Genomic DNA, 18,018 nt, shown 5'->3' with positions numbered 1-18,018 from the left:
TAATTTAGATAGGATTAAAGCTGGAGGCATAACTTTACATGGCTATCTCTTTTGATTTACATATTGTATATTAAATATAAACATGCCATTAAAATTCAATAGTCAGTCACATGCAGGCCTTAATTTAATATAGACCGTTTTGAGATATAGTCTATAATAGTACATAAAATTGCCTAGTGACCCCAAAATACTAATAGATATTTTTCTACTTGTGTCAGTCTTCCATTATGGTGAGTTGTTTTTTTTTTCCCCCCAATGCTACAATGCACCATCTGGGACTATTTAAATCTGAACCAAACTTGGTTCAATTAACTCATTTTATATTTATTTATTTAAAACATTCCCCTTTGTCTTTCTTTCTCTTCTCTCCCCCCTAGTCCTAAACTTGTTAATGATGACCCTTCAAATATCTTTTGCAAGAGATGAACTGACTTAGTCTTGTGATGTGATCCACTTAATCCAGCATCATGCCAAATATGTGGCAATGAGTATTTACTGTCTTTACATTGCTAAATAAGTGGACACCTTATATTATAATGTGTTTTGTAATCTGTGGTTGTGATGTTTCAATTCTCTTTCGTTCGACCTAAAAATATTGATACTATTTGTATGTTTTTTGCAGTGCTACTAATCTATGAACTTCTCCTTATAGCAGGTCCAACCTGTAGAGCAGTCTAGATTAGGATCAAGGGCAAGATTTTTACAAGTAACTAGTGATTCTTGGATGCCTTGGTATTTAAGTGTTCAGACGGAGACACCTTACAGGGACCTTTGTTTTTGCTAGAGGAACTTTCTTATTTTTATTTTGCTCTTCCAGGCATTTTTCTTGAAGACATCTTTGCACCTCCCAGATTCTGTGCTCCTTGAGGGGCCAGCATAGCCCTGGGCATGAGCAATCCCTGTGATTTACTTGGGCTATAGCTGCTCCACTGCCGATTAACATTTGGAGCATGGTGTGCTCCAGCCAGTCCCTTAGCATGCACTTTTGCTGCCCGTGCACGGTGCACCTTCCCCCCTGCCACTGGTGGTATTGTCGTAAGAGCCATTTCCACAACCTCTAAGGCAGGGGTGGCCAACCTGTGGCTCCAGAGCCACATGCGGCTCTTCAGAAGTTAATATGCGGCTCCTTGTATAGGCACCGATTCCAGGGCTGGAGCTACAGGCGCCAACTTTCCAATGTGCCGGGGGGTGCTTGCTGCTCAACCTTGGCTCTGCTACAGGTCCTGCCTCCCTCCCCTGAGCCTGATGTGCCCTCATTTTCCACCCCCCCACACACGCACACAGCCTCCTGCATGCAACAAAACTGCTGATCGGGAGGTGCAGGGAGAGGGAGGCGCTGATCAGTGGGGCTGCCGGTGGGCGGGGGGTGCTGGGAGCTGGGGGGAGGGCGGGGAACTGATGCGGGGCTGCTGACGTATTACTGTGGCTCTTTGGCAATGTACATTGGTAAATTCTGGTTCCTTCTCAGGCTCGGGTTGGCCACTCCTGCTCTAAGGAGTCCAGTGTGGTGTAAATGCTCCTTAGTGGGGGGATAGAGTCTGCCCCCTTACGCCTTTCCTCCTTCATGTCACTTTGGACCTTGTTCTCCTCTCACATACATACTCCAGTTTCACACTGACTTCATTTGAGTTACTCCTGATTGACACAATTGTATGTGAGTGGAGGTTCAGGCCCTTTGTTTTTATTTTTAAACTTGCCCTCTGTCCCCCTGTACCACTTGGCTCTGTGATTGCTGTCCCCTCACACAAGCTGAACAGGATTAGGCCAGCTCAATACTTGGCTTGGCGACCTCCCCAAGCAAACCCTACGTGTTCCAGAAAGTGGGGATGGTGTCGATTCAGTAGAGGGCACACTACTGTTAGAGTTCCTACTGAACCAAGACCCCAGCCAGCTAAAAGCTATTTCCTCTATAAGGCATTTTCCATACAAGCTATTTGCACAGCCAGAGCTGTTTCTGTCATTGACAAAGGGGGTGGGAGGGACTACAGTGCTGCCTGCAAAAATAATTAGTTTAATGTTAGGGCTGGTCAAACATTTTCCATCAGAACTGTTTTTTCAAGAGAAAACTGGGTTGTCAAGTAAATGAAATTTTTGGTGAAAAGTGTCTGTGGTGGGCTTTTTGTCTAAATATTTAGAATTTCGACATTGTAGTGCCTGATGGGTGTTGTAGTTTGCTCCTTGTGTCCCTCATTCTTTTTTACTGGCCAGGATCCATAGCTGGACTACATCTCCCATAATGAACCACAACCAGGGACTCCGGCACTCACCAAATGGGGAGATTGTGAGCTTGTCTACACTTACAGCGCTGCTGTAGTGCTTAGTATGTAATGTCTTCAAGTGTGCAGTTAATCCACCTCCCCAAAAGGTGATAACTATGCCAACAGGAGAAGTTCTCTTGTCACCATAGTGCTGTCTACAATGGGAGTTAGGTTGGTATAACTGCCACTCAGGGGTGTAGAAAATCCAAGCAATGTAGTTATACTGACATAAATTGGGAATGTAGACCAAGCCTACAGTCTTACTGGGGATCCTGGCCATGGAGGAGACTAGGACGTGAGGAGCAAACAACTCCCATGAGGCGCTACAACTCCCATTTTTGGCCAAAATGTTTTGTTTGTGATCAATTGAATTTTTCTGTGGAAAATTTACGTTTTCATATTTGTTGAAAATTTCTAAGGGGAGGTGTGGGGGAGCACACTTTCAAACCAGAGCTATATAATAGTATGGGGGAGGGGAGAAGGTCTAGAAAGAAAGGAGTTCCTCTTTATTTGGCAGATTACTGGTTCCAAACTGGCTCGGGCCCCTAGGAGTAAAGCACCTAGACATTAGTATCATCGGGTGACTTGTGGCGATCAATGTAAAATCAATTCCTGTGGTCAGTCTAGTTTCCAGTGAGCAAGGTCCACATCCTGAAATCCACTGGACTTGGCTATACTGGTACCCTCTGGGCATTCTTGGCAGAAATGCCACAGATCAAATGGACATGGAAAACACCCTGAGAGATGGCCCCTCCAGAGCAACATTGGTGCTGCAGTGTGGAGAAGTTTGCACTGCTGTTGTCCGTGATGTATCTGTGTGAATTAAGAATGATGGTTAGGAAGCTTTACAAACTGATGACTTGCACCAACACAACTCAAATGCTGTAAAAGAGATCTAAGATATGTTCTTGTTGTAGATTTGCCACTGGAGTGTGTCTAATGAATTTCAGATTGGTACTGAGAGCAAATGGGAAACATTCCACCATCTATGTTCTATCACACTGAATTAGAGTTGGTAACGTATACGCTGCTATTTCATGAGAGTACAGTATAGAGAAGAGGAGGAGAGAGAGGTATGAGAAATCCCAACTACAACTCCTGTGAGACAGAGTGGCTGCACTTTGCAACTGAAGTTTTGGCAAAAAACTCTTGGGTTTCAAATTTTGCCAAAAAGTCAGAATTTTGCATGGAAAATCTTTAACTTTTTTTAACTCATTTTTGCCAAAATTATCCCCAGTTTAAAAAAAAATCTGACTTGCTCTATTGCAGCGGTTGGTAACCATTCAGAAGTGCTGTGCCGAGTCTTCATTTATTCACTCTGATTTAAGGTTTCGCATGCCAGTAATACGTTAACATTTTCAGAAGATCTTTCTATAAGTCTATAATATATAACTAAACTATTGTTGTATGTAAAGTAAACAAGGTTTTTAAAATGTTTAAGAAGCTTTATTTAAAATTAAATTAGAATGCAGAGCCCCCCGGACCGGTGGCCAGGACCTGGGCAGTGTAAGTGCCACTGAAAATCAGCTTGCATGCCGCCTTTGGCACGCGTGACATAGGTTGCCTACCCCTGCTCTAGAGCTAACAGGGCAGTGAGACCCACAACTCTTGTGTGTTTACATTTGCAACTTTTTTGCATCTAAAGGCCTTAAAAGTGATTTTAAGTTAGAGGTGTGACTTTTCTGATGGTGCTCAGGCTCTGAGTGTGAAAGGGGAGGGGGGAGAGAGAGAAGGAAGGGCATGTGGGACACTTTGGTGATATTCTTCACTTTTCAACTTAATTATTGTGGAAGCGGAGAAAGAACTGACAGGGATTTGTAGGGGATTTTAATGCAAGACAGTTTTGGTTAGCAAGAGTTAGGCTAGCTGTAATTTTAACAACGCAAAATTTGTAGAAGCGAGGATTGTGTGAGGTGGGTGGGAAAGAACTGTATGAGAAGTTGTTGCGACTTTGTGTTGATATAAAAAATGTATACTTAATAACTAAAATTAAGCAATTAAAAGCATAAATCATAAACCAAGCAGCAACTCAAACCTATTAAAGCTCAGAAGTCTGTTTTCACATTAAAGACATTGTGAGACTTTCTGATGTGAGTTTCTATGCAGTATCATCCACATACTTTATTACAGAACTTCAATACTATGACAATAACAAGATCCATCACAATAAAAATTTCAAAAAGTTTACAAAACTACCATTACAAATCTGAAACACTGTTACAAAGGTGGCAGGACAAGCTTGGTGTTGAGAAACAGAGGTTGACATTTGTGCCTGCTACAGTACAATTGTTATGCTGACACATCATGCTGACACTTCCAGAATCTAAGCTTGTACTGGAGTACACCTATTCGCATAATTGAGAATGGTAGAAGTGGAATGGGAGCAATTTCTGTGGGGAAAATAAATCCAGGTCTTTTAAAGAAGAAAAATAAGCCCCTGGAGTTTACATCAGCAAACCCACAGAGCAGTAATGGAGTATCAGCAGGCAGTTGAGAAGGGGCGGTAACTATCATATTCTGTAACAATAATTACACATAAACATAATGTTTTCCAGTGACTCCATTATTGTAAATATAATATTCAAGACTATTCTCATGACTATATTGGGTTGCTTAAGCATATGTTTGTATTTACTACAGAAGTGATCGGAGAAATGCAGGGGCTATTTCAGTTAAGAAAAGTTCACCTCTAATTTATGGCCCTTTCACTCAGAATGGGACATATGTACCTCTGCTTCAACACAGTGGGCCAAATTCATCCCTGGTGTAATTCCACAGGCCTCAATCCAATTACCCCCAAGGGTGGATTTTACCTGGAATCTTCACATTCAACCTTTGACATGTGAAAAGTCTGATCTGCACTTCTGCTGCTCGCAGCAAAATAGCTGAGCTGATGCATTCTGAATGTCTGGGTGCATTACTGGGTACTGCCGTGCAAATATTTCCACCAGGTTGATGCAGTCATACAGCAGCTCCCCAGTTCGCCTGAAGGGCTTTGAACAAAGCTAGGCAGGCAAGGTTAAGACTGATATTTTGGGTGCAGGGGGGAAGTTTCACCCACTAGAATGCAGAGATTAAAAGAGTTTGAAGCTGTTAAACAATACAAAATTAAGACTACTGTGAGGTGTTCTTGGTCCATGTTTTGTAAAACAGATCAGCAAATTTGCTCATTGAGTTCCTGGAGCAGCTTAAATGTTTTTCTTTTTCTTTTCTTTTTTTCAAGCAGGCAGCCACCACAGCACAGACGTGTAATAGTACTTTAAAGGCAGCTGGTTTGATGGGTTATTCAAAAACCTCTATGCTAGGTGAGATTTCTTTTCCTCGCACTGGTCACAAAATGTGTTGTTTAAACTTTAAATCTGGAATGGACACCATCGTACTTGGTGTAAAGTCAGAGGCTTTGGGAGTTATTCCATTCCTTAATCAAAAGCCACTAAGTTCCACACAACTCGATGCCAGAGGCTGGATTGTCATTCAGCCAGATGCAGCCATGCCGGGGAGTCAGACCTCCCTGCCGCCATGGTGTGTCTGCATTAATGCGCCACATATTGCAGGCAGTGCCTGCTGTATGGGAGGAGGGGAAGATTGTGGCCAGTATTCCCTCCGCAAAGCAGGGGAGTGGAACTTTGGGTCCAATTCTCTTCCCCCCATCCAACAACACACTGACCAGCAGAGCTGAGCCCATGTGGGGGTAGGGAAGCAAGCTGAACCATTTTCACAGCTGCGGTACGGTGAGTTGTGAGTCTGGGACTCTTCCAGAAACCCAAGGGTCTAACGGCTGCATTTAGCCTTCGTAAAATGATCTGAATTTAAAGTAAGCCCAATACTTCAGGTGCAAAGCTCGATTCAGCATGTGCTAGGGAGCCACTATTAGTGCTTTCCTAATACTCTGGACTCAGAAAATGTGGTCTCTGTAGTGAACAACCCTCTTGCCTTGCCTAAGTAATTATGTGCTTTCGCTACTTGTTTTGTATGGCACCCACATTCAAAACAGAGCTCAGGATGCTTCAGATGTACCAGAACTCTTCAGTTGCTTTGAATATTGGAATAGGGCACTTGTGAATGTAGTCCCCTCCCATTAAAGTTCCCAATCCAGCAGTGAGCTCCATGAGGGCAGAGCTCCTGGCAGCATTAGGGCCGAAACCACTCCAAGTAACCAAACCCACACAGGGTTCAGGCGCTAGAGCGAAGGGGTGATTTTACTTTTTGAAATGAAATATGGCCCCCCTATCTGGATTCATTGCGTACATTAGTCAGAAAACTCAGTTCATCCCAGTCCTTCTTCCAAACCACTAACACGTTCCATTTGCTAAACATGCTAAATGAGTCCTCACGGGCAAAAAAAAGGCCCTTTCCTGCAGCTCATCCTCTTGAAACCTGTACTGGTCTCAAGGAGGAGGACAGTGAAAGGCATATATTCAATGCTGCAACAGCACAACACCTCTTGGGAGGAAGAGGGCAACTTTCTAGTCTGTTCACAGCCATTTACACAGCAACCTTAACTGCTGCTATTTGAAATGTGAAGTGTGCAAATCACCTCTTTCTCGCATGTCCAAACGACAATGCTGTTGTGCAAGGGAGCGTGTCTGCGCATTGTGATCTTACAAGGAGGGAAGCAGTATACAATGGGGTAGAGTTAAGAAGATGGTGGCATAGTCTGTAGTAGCTCCACAATTTTGCTGCTGTGGGGGATTGTCGTGAAGGCCATGACCAGAAATGAAGCCAATGCGAGTGAGCCAAGGGGAAAAATTACAAAACGCAGACTTTAGAAAGAATAAAAAGCAGCATATCATAAAAGCAAGACATTTCAAACGATCCTGCTCAGTGTACAGACCATTTAGGGGACAATGGGACTGACCAGTTACAAGGGAAATCCTAAATGATGTGTCTATGTTCAATCCATAATTTAATTTGGAAGAGACACAAAACCTTAAAAAAACAACCCCACCAATATATACTATGGGAGTGAGGAAAGAATCTCAAAACTCTTTTTCAAAGAAACATTCCTGAATCGATAGTCTGAGGTTTGTATTTTTTCTTTTTTTTTTAAAAAATTAACAAATCTAAATAGTCTAGATTTTTGCCAGAAAACAAAACCAAAGTTGATTCATTCTAGTTTTGCAAGCTGTGGTGAAGTCCAGTTCTGTATAACCGGCTGCATACAGAACAGATTTCTGGTAAAAGAGACTGACTGTTACACTATGAGATCCTGGAGCTCTTGGTCAGTCAGCTCATTCACCTCCATGATCTTTTCCAAATGTTCCATGTATCTGATATGGTCCTGCAAGAAGTGTGGTATTCTCATGTTCTCGATCACCGCAAATTCCTTCAAGCGATCCACATCCTCGTAAGAGACCTAGAGGAGAAGACGGGGTTAAGTCAAAGCTGTACCCATTTTGCAAATTGACATGTCTAAAACACACAGTTTCATTCCCCTCTCATAGGTGACAAAAGGATTCCAGGACAAAGGTGTTTTAAAGCATCTTGTCAGAATCCTTCTCTCGAGGTGATAGTAGAGTCTGGTTTTATGCATGGTCCAGTAAGGTGTGCATTAGAACATGATCCCGGGGAATTACTACATCCTTTCAAAGGAGGCCTGGTTCTGCTGCCACTGAAGTCAATGAACAGACTCTCAGGGCATGTCTACACTACAACTTAAGTTAGGTCAACGTACAGACACCACAGTAATTAAATCAACCATTGGTGTCCACATTATGCTCCTTCTGTCAGCGGTGCGTGTCCTCATCAGGAACGCTTGCACCAACTTAAGTGGGGCATTTGTGGGCACTGACAGCCAGAGCCCTGCCGCACCAGGGCTGACGCCTGTCAAAGGCAGCAGCAGATGATGTAAGTAATGCAGTGTCTACACGGACACTGCGTCAACTTAACTAGATCGACCTGTGCTATGCCTCTAGCAAAGATGGAGTTGTTAGGCCGGTGTAGTGGGCGAGTTAAATTAGCAGGAGGAACATTGTAGTGTAGACGCTTACACAGTCTACTTACTCTGTAGTGTAGACCAGGTCTTAGTAACGTCAATGGGAGCAGGATTGGTGGCTGTTAAGGATGAATGAACTAGTCTGGAAAAACTGATTTCCTTCCCATCCACAAGGATGGCCTTTCTTCTTTTTTGACAGTCCTGTTGTATGTACCAGCAGACATCCAGTTTCTTACACTGGGGCTCATTTCTCCTTGCAAACCTTATGTGCTCTGGAGCTTTCCTGACAGAGATGCAGAGTGTAATTGGGACACTGACAGAAGCCACCATGTGAGCAAGATGTGAAAGACAGAATGAGCTTGTGCACATGAAGGATCAGGGCTGTTGCAGGCCTCTTAGGTGAGGGGGAAGGGATGGAAAATTTGCTCTTACGCATGTTCCCATGCAAGGGGAGGGGCAGGCCCGATGGGAGATTTGAGGAAGGAAGGGGGGGCTGTTATGGCCAAGGTTTGGGAAACTAGAAAGGGAAATGAAAAGGCTCTGTGGATGTATGGAGACTGCAGGGATGGGAGGAGTCCTTGTATGGTTCATAGACGTTTTGGGGAAGCAGCCAGACTATCAGTGCTAACATGACCCAAGCTTCCAAAGCTTTAGTTTCACCCCCAATAATTCATCTGTGCTTGTGCAGAGCAAAATAAAAATGTGTCTTTCTAGTACGAGAGTTGCCACTTCTGAGTTACAAAAATCTGGGACATACAGGATGATTTGGGGCCCATACAACTGGACAGCTGGCAGGGTGTACTTAGCTGTCCTAGGAAATCAGTATCTCCAAAAAGGAATGATACTAGGAAAACTTACATAGGTGGCAACCCAATTAGTAAGTAACTTGTTACAAATTATGATTGCAGTATTGGCAATCTAAGCATTCCAAAACAATGAGTGAGGTCTCAACAATCATGAGATTGTTACAAAATAATAAATTTTGGGTTTATTTTCTTAGCCTTCTGAGCCTTCAGAGTGCAGGGGGATCATTTTCAAGCATTTCTCCGCTACCATACAGACTATAGTTAATTTTTAATGACAGCTGAGATTCTCACATAATTACTACACTCCAGGAGCTGGGGCTTCAAGAAAAACCCCAAATATCCCAAGACTCATGATAAAATTGTGAGAGTTGGCAGCATTGTGATTGAATCGTGCAGGGAGAAGAGTGGAGGGATGCTGGCTTGGGTGTTAGCTACAAGAGCCATTGGGGCAATGTCCAGCATGATTGCCCCTGCATTGTTGTTCCACAGGCAGGCCTGAGGCATGGATGGTTCTATTAACTGGCACACCACATTTCTCTGAGACTGTGTTGTGCCAGATCCTCTTCCCTAGAAGTCTCTTAAGTACAAGGCTATAATCCTGCTCTGCTCCTGCATGGGGATGGGGAATGCTCTCATGAGCACTTTTGAAAGATCTCACCCTACACAACTACCTGCTTCTCTTTGCTAATCGATAGGGCCCTACCAAATTCACAGTTCATTTTGGTCAATTTCACAGTCACAGGATTTTTAAAAATTGTAAATTTCACGATTTCAGCTATTTAAATCTGAAATGACACGGTGTTGTAATTGTAGGGGTTCTGACCCAAAAAGGAATTGTGGGGTGGTTGTAAGGGTATAGTGGGGGGGGGGGGATTGCAGTACTGCTAGCCTTGCTTTTGCGCTTCTGCTGGCAGTGGTGCTGCCTTCAGAGCTGGGCAGCTAGAGAGTGGTCGCGGCTGGCCGGGAGCCCAGCTCTGAAGGCAGCACAGAAGTAAGGATGGCATAGTATGGTATTGCTGCCCTTACTTCTGTGCTGCTGCCTGCAGCGCTGAGCCCTCAGTCAGCAGCTGCCGCTCTCTGGCCGCCCAGCTCTGAAGGCAGCAGCACAGAAGTAAGGGTGGCGTGGCATGGTATTACCACCGTTATTTCTGTGCTGCTGCTGGCGGTGCGCTGCCTTCAGAGCTGGGCGCCCGGCTAACAGCTGCCGCTCTCCAGCCACCCAGCTCTGAAGGCAGCAGAGAAATTGGGTCAGGACCCTCAATTTGAGAAATGCTGGTCTCCCCCCCTGAAATCTGTATAGTATAGGTTAAAAGTACACAAAAGATCAGATTTCACAGGGGAAGACCAGATTCATGGTCTGTGACGTGTTTTTCATGGCTATGAATAAGTTAAAATAAAACTGTCTTTGTAAAATTAAAACAACCTCAGAAATGAAAATGTTTCTGCAACAAGGGATTTCAGCTAGAGCTTCTTTGTTTCATTTTTAAATAAGGAACAAATACAGTACGTACCATTTGTTTTTACAAAATGTGGTAGGGTGGCCAGAGAGCTTTGTAATATTGCATAGATTTCTCCCACTCCCACAATTCTCCCATGTGCTATTGCAGGGATGGAAAGAAATGTAGCTTCTGTAAGATCCAGCTTTAATCACAGAGGAACAGGCTGGCAGTGATGTAGTAGACTGGGAAAAGAGTTAAAGAAAGTTCTGCTGACTCCCTGAGGCAGGTGGCTTGTTAATCCATCTATACATAAGGGGGTGGGGTGGAAAGAGAGTTTAGACTGAGCAGTCTGGAGGAAGACTAGGAGCAGCCACGTCTGGGGAGCTGCTCTTACGTTATCCTGTTGCTGTTACTTAACAACTCCACACTCCAGGAAAGGGGTGAGATTGGACTTCATAGAGCATGCAGACTGTGTTTGTAGAGCAGGTTGGGAAAGGCACCTGTTTGTGCACAGATATGCCTTCTGAGCTACAGTGGAAAAACAAATCCTGATAAAGAGAGAACAAGCACAGGCTAATCCTGGTCAAATGGGAGACTTACTATTTAAGAGGACCACAAAAAGGGAAGATCTACATTACAGCCTGACTAGTGTAAAGATAGAAACATCTAAAAGCCAAACCCTAGCTCAAGTTAACTGTCTGTGTGCAGAGAAGCTATGTGGAAAGTGGCAGGGAATGGAATCTTTCCCTTCACGCTGGGGACACGGCCCTGAGCACTGCTGTGTACAAGGTAGGATGGCTGAGGTTAGAGGCCTACAAGATGTCACAAGTTGACTGGCTCCTTTTAAGAGGAAGTGGTGTCCAGTGCACATGTGGTTCATCAGCTACTTCCCACATGAGTTAGGTGAAGGCCTTGGGCCTGAGAGGGTTCCGGTAAGGAAAGAAGCAGGTGAGAGGTGCCCGCAATAAAAAACAGCTATGCCGCAATAAAAAACCTGCAGCGCCAAGTCTCACAGCCTGGGTCAACTGGCTCAGGCTCACAGAGCTTGGGCTGTGGGGCTAAAAGCTGCAGTGTAGACGTTCAGGCTCGGACAGGAGCCTGGGTTCTGAGACCCATCCCCTCTGTGGGGTTTCAGAGCCTGGGATCCAACCCAAGCCGGAACATCTACACTGCAATTTTTAGTCTCACAGCCTGAGCCCAGCAAGCCCAAGTCAGCTGAGCCAGCCTATCCACGGCCATGCTGCAGTTATTTTACTGCCATGTAGACGAACCCTGAGAGAGCCAGGAAATCAGTAGGTGAGAGCTGCCAGAGACCAGGAGACTGAGGTCTCTGAAGGAAGTTTAGGTTGTTCCTGGGGGAATGCTAAAGACAGGGGAGCAAGAAGGGTTTGCTGGCTGGTCTTCCCAAGCCAGAGGGCTGAGGGCCCAGGGGGTATTAGGGATGTTCCCTATGTGAGGATGAACTCCCAGCAAAGAGGTTGTGGGGGATCCCACCTGGGAAGAGCAGGGTTGCACTTCAGCGGGCAGGGCTGGGATGGCTGTCCTAGTAAAAGGGCTGGAGAGGATCCAGGAGGAGCCTGGGTGTGGTGAAGATGCTGGAGCTTGGTATGTGCTATGTTGACGGACCCAAAGATGTGGGATTTTTACAGACTACACACACTGGCTGTGAGAAATGGACCATGTTATGGATTTGAAACTATGTTTTGGCAATATCCTGCCCCCCAGGAGGGTATCAGTGAGTCAAGAAAGCTTGTGTGGAGTTACTGGGGACTCCGAAGGAGGGAGACTGAAGCAGGCACACCTGTCATGCAGTGGCCTCTCACAGGAGAGTGCTCAAGGCAGGGCCGCTCTATGAAACCGCCTTTTCAGCACCTTGCCTTCAAATTTCAACCTCCTCCCTCCACAGGACAATGAATTTTTGTTTCTTACAAAAGGTCAGATTTCTATCTGACCTGCATCTACCCAAGTGCTCAATAGCTGTGATCAAACTATGCCCCAATCAAGCTGCATTTCCCCCAGCCACTGCCATCACTAAATACGGTATTTGGCAACATTTTAGGAGGGAAAGATATGACTCACTACATAGCTCTCTCTTAATAGGCTACTTTCACGACTGCGGGTAAGCAAACCTATTGTACTGGGTAAAAAGGGGGTTTTTGAGTTGATTTTGAAGCTGATTTTTCTGTCATGCTCGCCAGATTGTTTTCCAAAAATGTGTATTAGTGACATTTTACATTCTGACTTTAAAAATTATCTGATTTGATGCATGTAGGAATTATGTGCAAGGTATGAGCTCTGTTTCTATTGTCTAGCTGTATTTGTACATAATTATCACGTTCTGGGCTGTAAGGATTCCAAGATCTAATTCCTAGCTAAACCACTGCAAATCTCTGAAATGGCTACTTCTCAATATTATTTCTCTCCAGGCTTCAGCCTCTTTCATCTGTTTCTCCCCTCTGGGCAGGCCAAGCAGCTTGCACCAGCACATTAGTCTTACTCTATGCATTCCTACACACTGCTGTCTTCAAAATACCAAGTAAAATGAGAAGTAGCAAAAAACAGGACTTTTCCTGGGACTGACAAGGCTTTCAGCACTGGGGTAAGGGAAGAAGACATACAGACACATTCCCATGATAAATCAGGGATTGATTTTTACAGACATATTAATTTATCAATAAAATGTAAAAAGTAGTTATTTCATTTTGGACCCACATAGAACTTATATTCATGGTAGAAAAATGCCAGAGGAAAATGCACATCTTGCAATCTGTCATCTGCCCAGAACAATCAGTACATTTGCTGCAATGAGCCATGAGAACGTTTTCTGATTTGCAGTGAGAATTTCCCAAGTGGATGGAAATCTTCACTATGATTGGATCCTTATCTTTTTCAAGCTCTTTCAGCAAAGCTTAATATTCTTTTCGGAACATCCACATCCTCTTCTTTTTTTAAGTTGGTCTCGTCATAACACTTCTTTACCATACATCAAATTCCAGTGGGAGCTTTCTGTCCATATCTGATGGGAAAATTTGACTTTCTAAGAATAGCCTGAGTCTTAGTTTTCTTGTAAAAGATACATATAACAAAATGTATTAACATTACATTAAAAACCCACATTAAAAGAACACTAAAGTTGCAAATGCCAGAATGAAGGGTGTCTGTGTAACTGTACTTTGGCCCTCTTGTGTACATACATTGTGATACAGTCTAGTTGCATGATCCCAGGCTATGTTTTCCACAGGACCCCTGCCTCATTCAGTACACAGGACGGACAGTGCTTACTTATTCAATATTTCTTTTAATCCTCCTCCTCATTCAATATGTAGTAGCCGCAGGCTATATTTATTGCATACTATTTAAATCCTGCACCAACACAAAATTATTAATTTCCTCAAGGGCTTTTCTATTACATTTAATCAATGTCATATCTCAGTGTTTCACAAACAATAATGAATTTATCTTCATAATATCCCTGTGACGTAAGGTGGTATTATTGCCATTTTGCAGATGGAGGAAAGGCACAGAGATTAAAACCAAAATTGTCAAACATGGTGACTAATTTTTGGTGCCCAATTTGAGGAATCTAGTGCTTGATTATTTTTTTTTCAGAGTACTTAGCATTTTTATTGCAGTTTATATGTTCAAAACACAGCTTCCACTGACTTCATTTGCAGCTGGAAGTGCTCAGTTCTTTTGCAAATCAGACCTCAGGATCTCTAGTTGGGCACCCAGAAAATGAGGAACACACAGTTAGTGACTATGTGTAAAAAGGCTGGTTTAAAAGACTTGCCTAGCATCACATATGAGTTCTATGCCAGAGACAGGGACAGAATCCAATTCTCCAGGGTAGCATTCAGCTGCCTTAACCACGAGTCTCTCCTTTCTTTTCCTGCAAGCCCCTGTCTCATTCATTACACAGCTTCCAACTTCTGCAGCAAATGAAGGAGGGGTCCTCCAGGCACACTACAGCTTCACACATACACCAACTCCCTTCATTCCCTGAGCCTAACCCATCCTGTGCACTGAATGAGGCTGTGTCCTGGGAGGAAAAATAGTATGTGATTATGTAATTGTATCCAAATGCATGCACGCAAGGGGGCAAAATTAAGGTTGCACAGGAAATCTTAATTCTGGCATATAGAATTACATGGGTCATGGGCATGGGACCTTTGGATCCAGAGCCCAGATTTTCATGGAGCTGTGGTAGCAGTAGTCAGCTATTATCCTCTATGTGGACCAGCCACTAGACACATAGGAGCCTAAATAATTTTGAGAATCTGGGCCTAACTTCCACTGGAATCAATGAAATGTGAGAGCCTAAATATCTTTGACGGTCTGGGCCACAGTTTGCTAGTGGGTTTCACACCAATTTGCTGACAGCAGAGAAATGCTGAACTCAGGACTCCTGGGTTCAGGTCTAGGTTCTGAAGGGTAGTGTTCAAAATGGCTATAGACCTTGCTGTCCTTGTCCACCCCAATGCCCCATTCCTACCCCTCTCTGCTTATCTTCTCAGTCTTCCCTCACCCCTTTCCATTCAAGTTAGTCTACATCCTCCAACTCTTCTTTGTTGCCTAGGTGCCGGTAAGCGGAACATTGAGAGTGCAAAGGGATTAGGGTGGTGAAGAAATGGAATGGGTTACCTAGGGAGGTGGTGGAATCTCCTTCCTTAGAGGTTTTTAAGGTCAGGCTTGACAAAGCCCTGGCTGGGATGATTTAGTTGGGTTTGGTCCTGCTTTGAGCAGGGGGTTGGACTAGATGACCTCCTGAGGTCCCTTCCAACCCTGAGATTCTATGATTCTATGAAAATAGTCCCCCTGCTCTCAGTTCCAGTGCCTGATGCCACAGCGGCCCCTGGCAACCAGAAGAAGTGATTGCAGGAAAAATTCCTGGTCAGCCCCAGCAGTGCTATGACAGAGCATGCTCAGCTGCAGCCTTGCCAATACTCACAATTTGATTATTTTAAAGACCCAGCTACTGGAGTCAGCTTATTACCTGAAAAATCTCAGATTTAATTAAAATAAAAAAGTAAGTTTCTAGTCCTCATGTTTCCAAAGAAAACCATGAAACTATGAACCTTAAATGATCCAACCCCAGAAGACAAAAGGAACAAAATTTATTATTTTAAAAATCTCATAATTTTTAAGCCATGATTTTTGAGGGGCTTGACTTTTTTTTTTTTTAATGCTGAGGGTTGGCAATACTCTGCAGGGATGGCACATGCTCAGTTCAGCTGGCAGACAGGAACTCTGGGGATTGAAGAAGGCCAGCACAGAAGGAACATTCAGAAAATAATGCTGCCAGCCTCTAAAATACATCTACTGAGTATGTGTGAACTGTGATTTTTTTTTTAATTTTTTCCAGAGGCTTATAACTTAACAGGGAAATCACAAGGACATCAAAAAGCACATCACTGATACCAGAGTGACTTCCTGTCAAATTTCACTTCTGCTCCAAAACATGGAAGCACGGCAGCTGTAAGAATTTTTTAATATGGGCTAAATAACATTTTCCCCTAACCTAACAGCTGACCTATTTTGATAGAAACTTTCCCAAAAAAGTCAGCCTAAGGCAGACACTCACTGTGGACAATTTTAGCCCAACTGGTAAGGTTCAGCAGTTAGAAACAACTGAAAATAGATTCTTATCATGAAAAATGTTAGACAACCTTAACTATAGATATTGCTACCACTGTCACCTATAAATAAAGTCCATTTGTCACATGTCCACCCAATGTGACACATTATTTATACAGTTTAATATTATATGGACCAAATGTAACTGTGCTGGATTTGGCCCATTGTGTATTTCTGAAATGGTTTGCAAACAAGAAAGCCAAACTACTTGGTAACATCTGTATGTCAATGACTTCTCTGTTATAGTTTCCTTGTTTGTTGTATATTATTAACCACATCTGCTTTCTCTCCATATAAATAAAATACTTCCCTATAATTTTCTCTAGAGGGCAGGAAGCAATTTATGTCCTGAGTCACATGTTCCTGACTAGGCTTCTGAAATGGAGCAAAGGCCTTGGGCAGACCAAGGTCTTTCACTGGCTCTCCTAGATGTCAGCCCCTGACATTTCCAGCCCCTTCAAATATGAGGAACTTGTTCTAGCCTTCCTGAAGCTATGCAGAGATTGAGGTAACAGCAAATTAAGTTTTCAAGTGTGCAGCAAGAAGCCTGCCAGCAGTTATCGCTGAAGCCGTGGTGAAACCACTACATGGAAATATTACCAGTGTGCCCCACTACTGCAAGGTCCAGACAATGGATCACATGGCTAGCGACAGCTAAGAGAGGGGAACCTTATTTGCAGAGGACTCTGCTTAAAGTGGAACTCAGTAGATTTTTTGGGAAAGTCTATTTTAGTGGTTTTGGCAAAACTGGTACATTGAGGTAATTTCTACATTTTTTTCATGTAATTCCCCCTCAGCTGACACCCAAAGGGCCAACGCATTGGGCCTCCCAGACCAGGTAGACAGATTCACGCTAGCACGCTAAACATAGCAGTGTGGAGGTTGCTGCATGGCCAGACACTTGGGCTAGCAACCTGAGCTCTGACCAGGGGGCCAGGTGGGTCCTGAATGTGGCTGGGGCTCTAGATGCTATTATAATGCCATAATAATAGCATCCATTCATAGATGAGCATACTGAGACACAGAGGTTATGTCTACACTGCAGCTGGAAGTGAGCCTTCTTCTAGCCCAGGTAGACTGACCTACGCTAGCTTTACATGAGCCAATGAACTAAAAATAGCTGTGTGGATGCTGTGGCACCAGCAGAGACTCAGGCTATTCCCCCCCAGCTCAGACCCAGGCAGTTGGGTGGGCTTAAGAGCCCAAGTTTCCACCGGTGCTGCAACATTTTTAGCACGGTAGCTTGAACCCCACTAGTACAAGTCTGTCTAGCCAGGATGGGAGTGTAGACATACCCAGAGATGTTAAGTGACTTGCAAAGTTGGGAGCAGAGCCCAGGATGGACCCTGTGTCCTTCTTCAACTACCAGATCACACATCCTACTCTCATCTGAAAGTCAAATCCCACATTGGGGTTATGAACTGGTGGCTACTTCCCTGTCTGTGCAGTTAACGCTGCAACTGGGCTAAAGGAAACCCACTGACATAAAATCACACTTCTGTCTGCAAATACATTACCTGCCATTGTTACAAACACCTAAGGTAAAAATGACTTCGAGAGAGAGAGACATTATTTCTTTTTTATTTCATTTGTGTACTTTGTAGATTTGACAGGACTTTGTGTAAAGTCTGCCCATTGCTCCAGTTGTTGAGGTGCAAAAGGCCCATGCAAACAGGGAGGAGAAAAACATTTTTAAAAACCAGAGAAATGTGTCTGTAAAACCACAAACAGGCAGGTATAAGGTGGTAGGAACCTGACAGGAAGGTGTAGGTCCTGAAAGTACGTCTAACTTACTCTTTGAAATTGACTATATTTCAAGTTGGTGGTGTCTCTATACTGTAATGTATAGTGATGTCTGATTTTACAGACAGTGGAGATTCAAGATCAAGGTGATGCAAAGGGCACCAGCACATTTTAAGACAACACCTACAGGAAGTGATCCTGTA

At 43.8% G+C, this 18,018-nt stretch overlaps 1 protein-coding gene across 1 annotated transcript in view; it reads right to left on the bottom strand.

Moving 5' to 3' along the window:
• Positions 1–6,222: 6,222 nt before the first annotated feature.
• Positions 6,223–18,018, bottom strand: part of LOC123364202 (uncharacterized protein KIAA0895-like) — a 29,052-nt gene continuing 17,256 nt past the window's right edge. Inside the window, exon 7 of the mRNA XM_045006113.1 lies at positions 6,223–7,614. Within this exon, the coding sequence (XP_044862048.1) occupies positions 7,453–7,614 (162 nt within the window). The 3' untranslated portion in view covers positions 6,223–7,452. The remainder of the gene's footprint in view (positions 7,615–18,018) is intronic.

The sequence above is a fragment of the Mauremys mutica genome, chromosome 2 (genome assembly GCF_020497125.1).
Source record: "Mauremys mutica isolate MM-2020 ecotype Southern chromosome 2, ASM2049712v1, whole genome shotgun sequence".
In the NCBI taxonomy this organism is placed as follows: domain Eukaryota; kingdom Metazoa; phylum Chordata; order Testudines; family Geoemydidae; genus Mauremys; species Mauremys mutica.
This window is presented reverse-complemented; position numbering and strand designations above follow the sequence as displayed.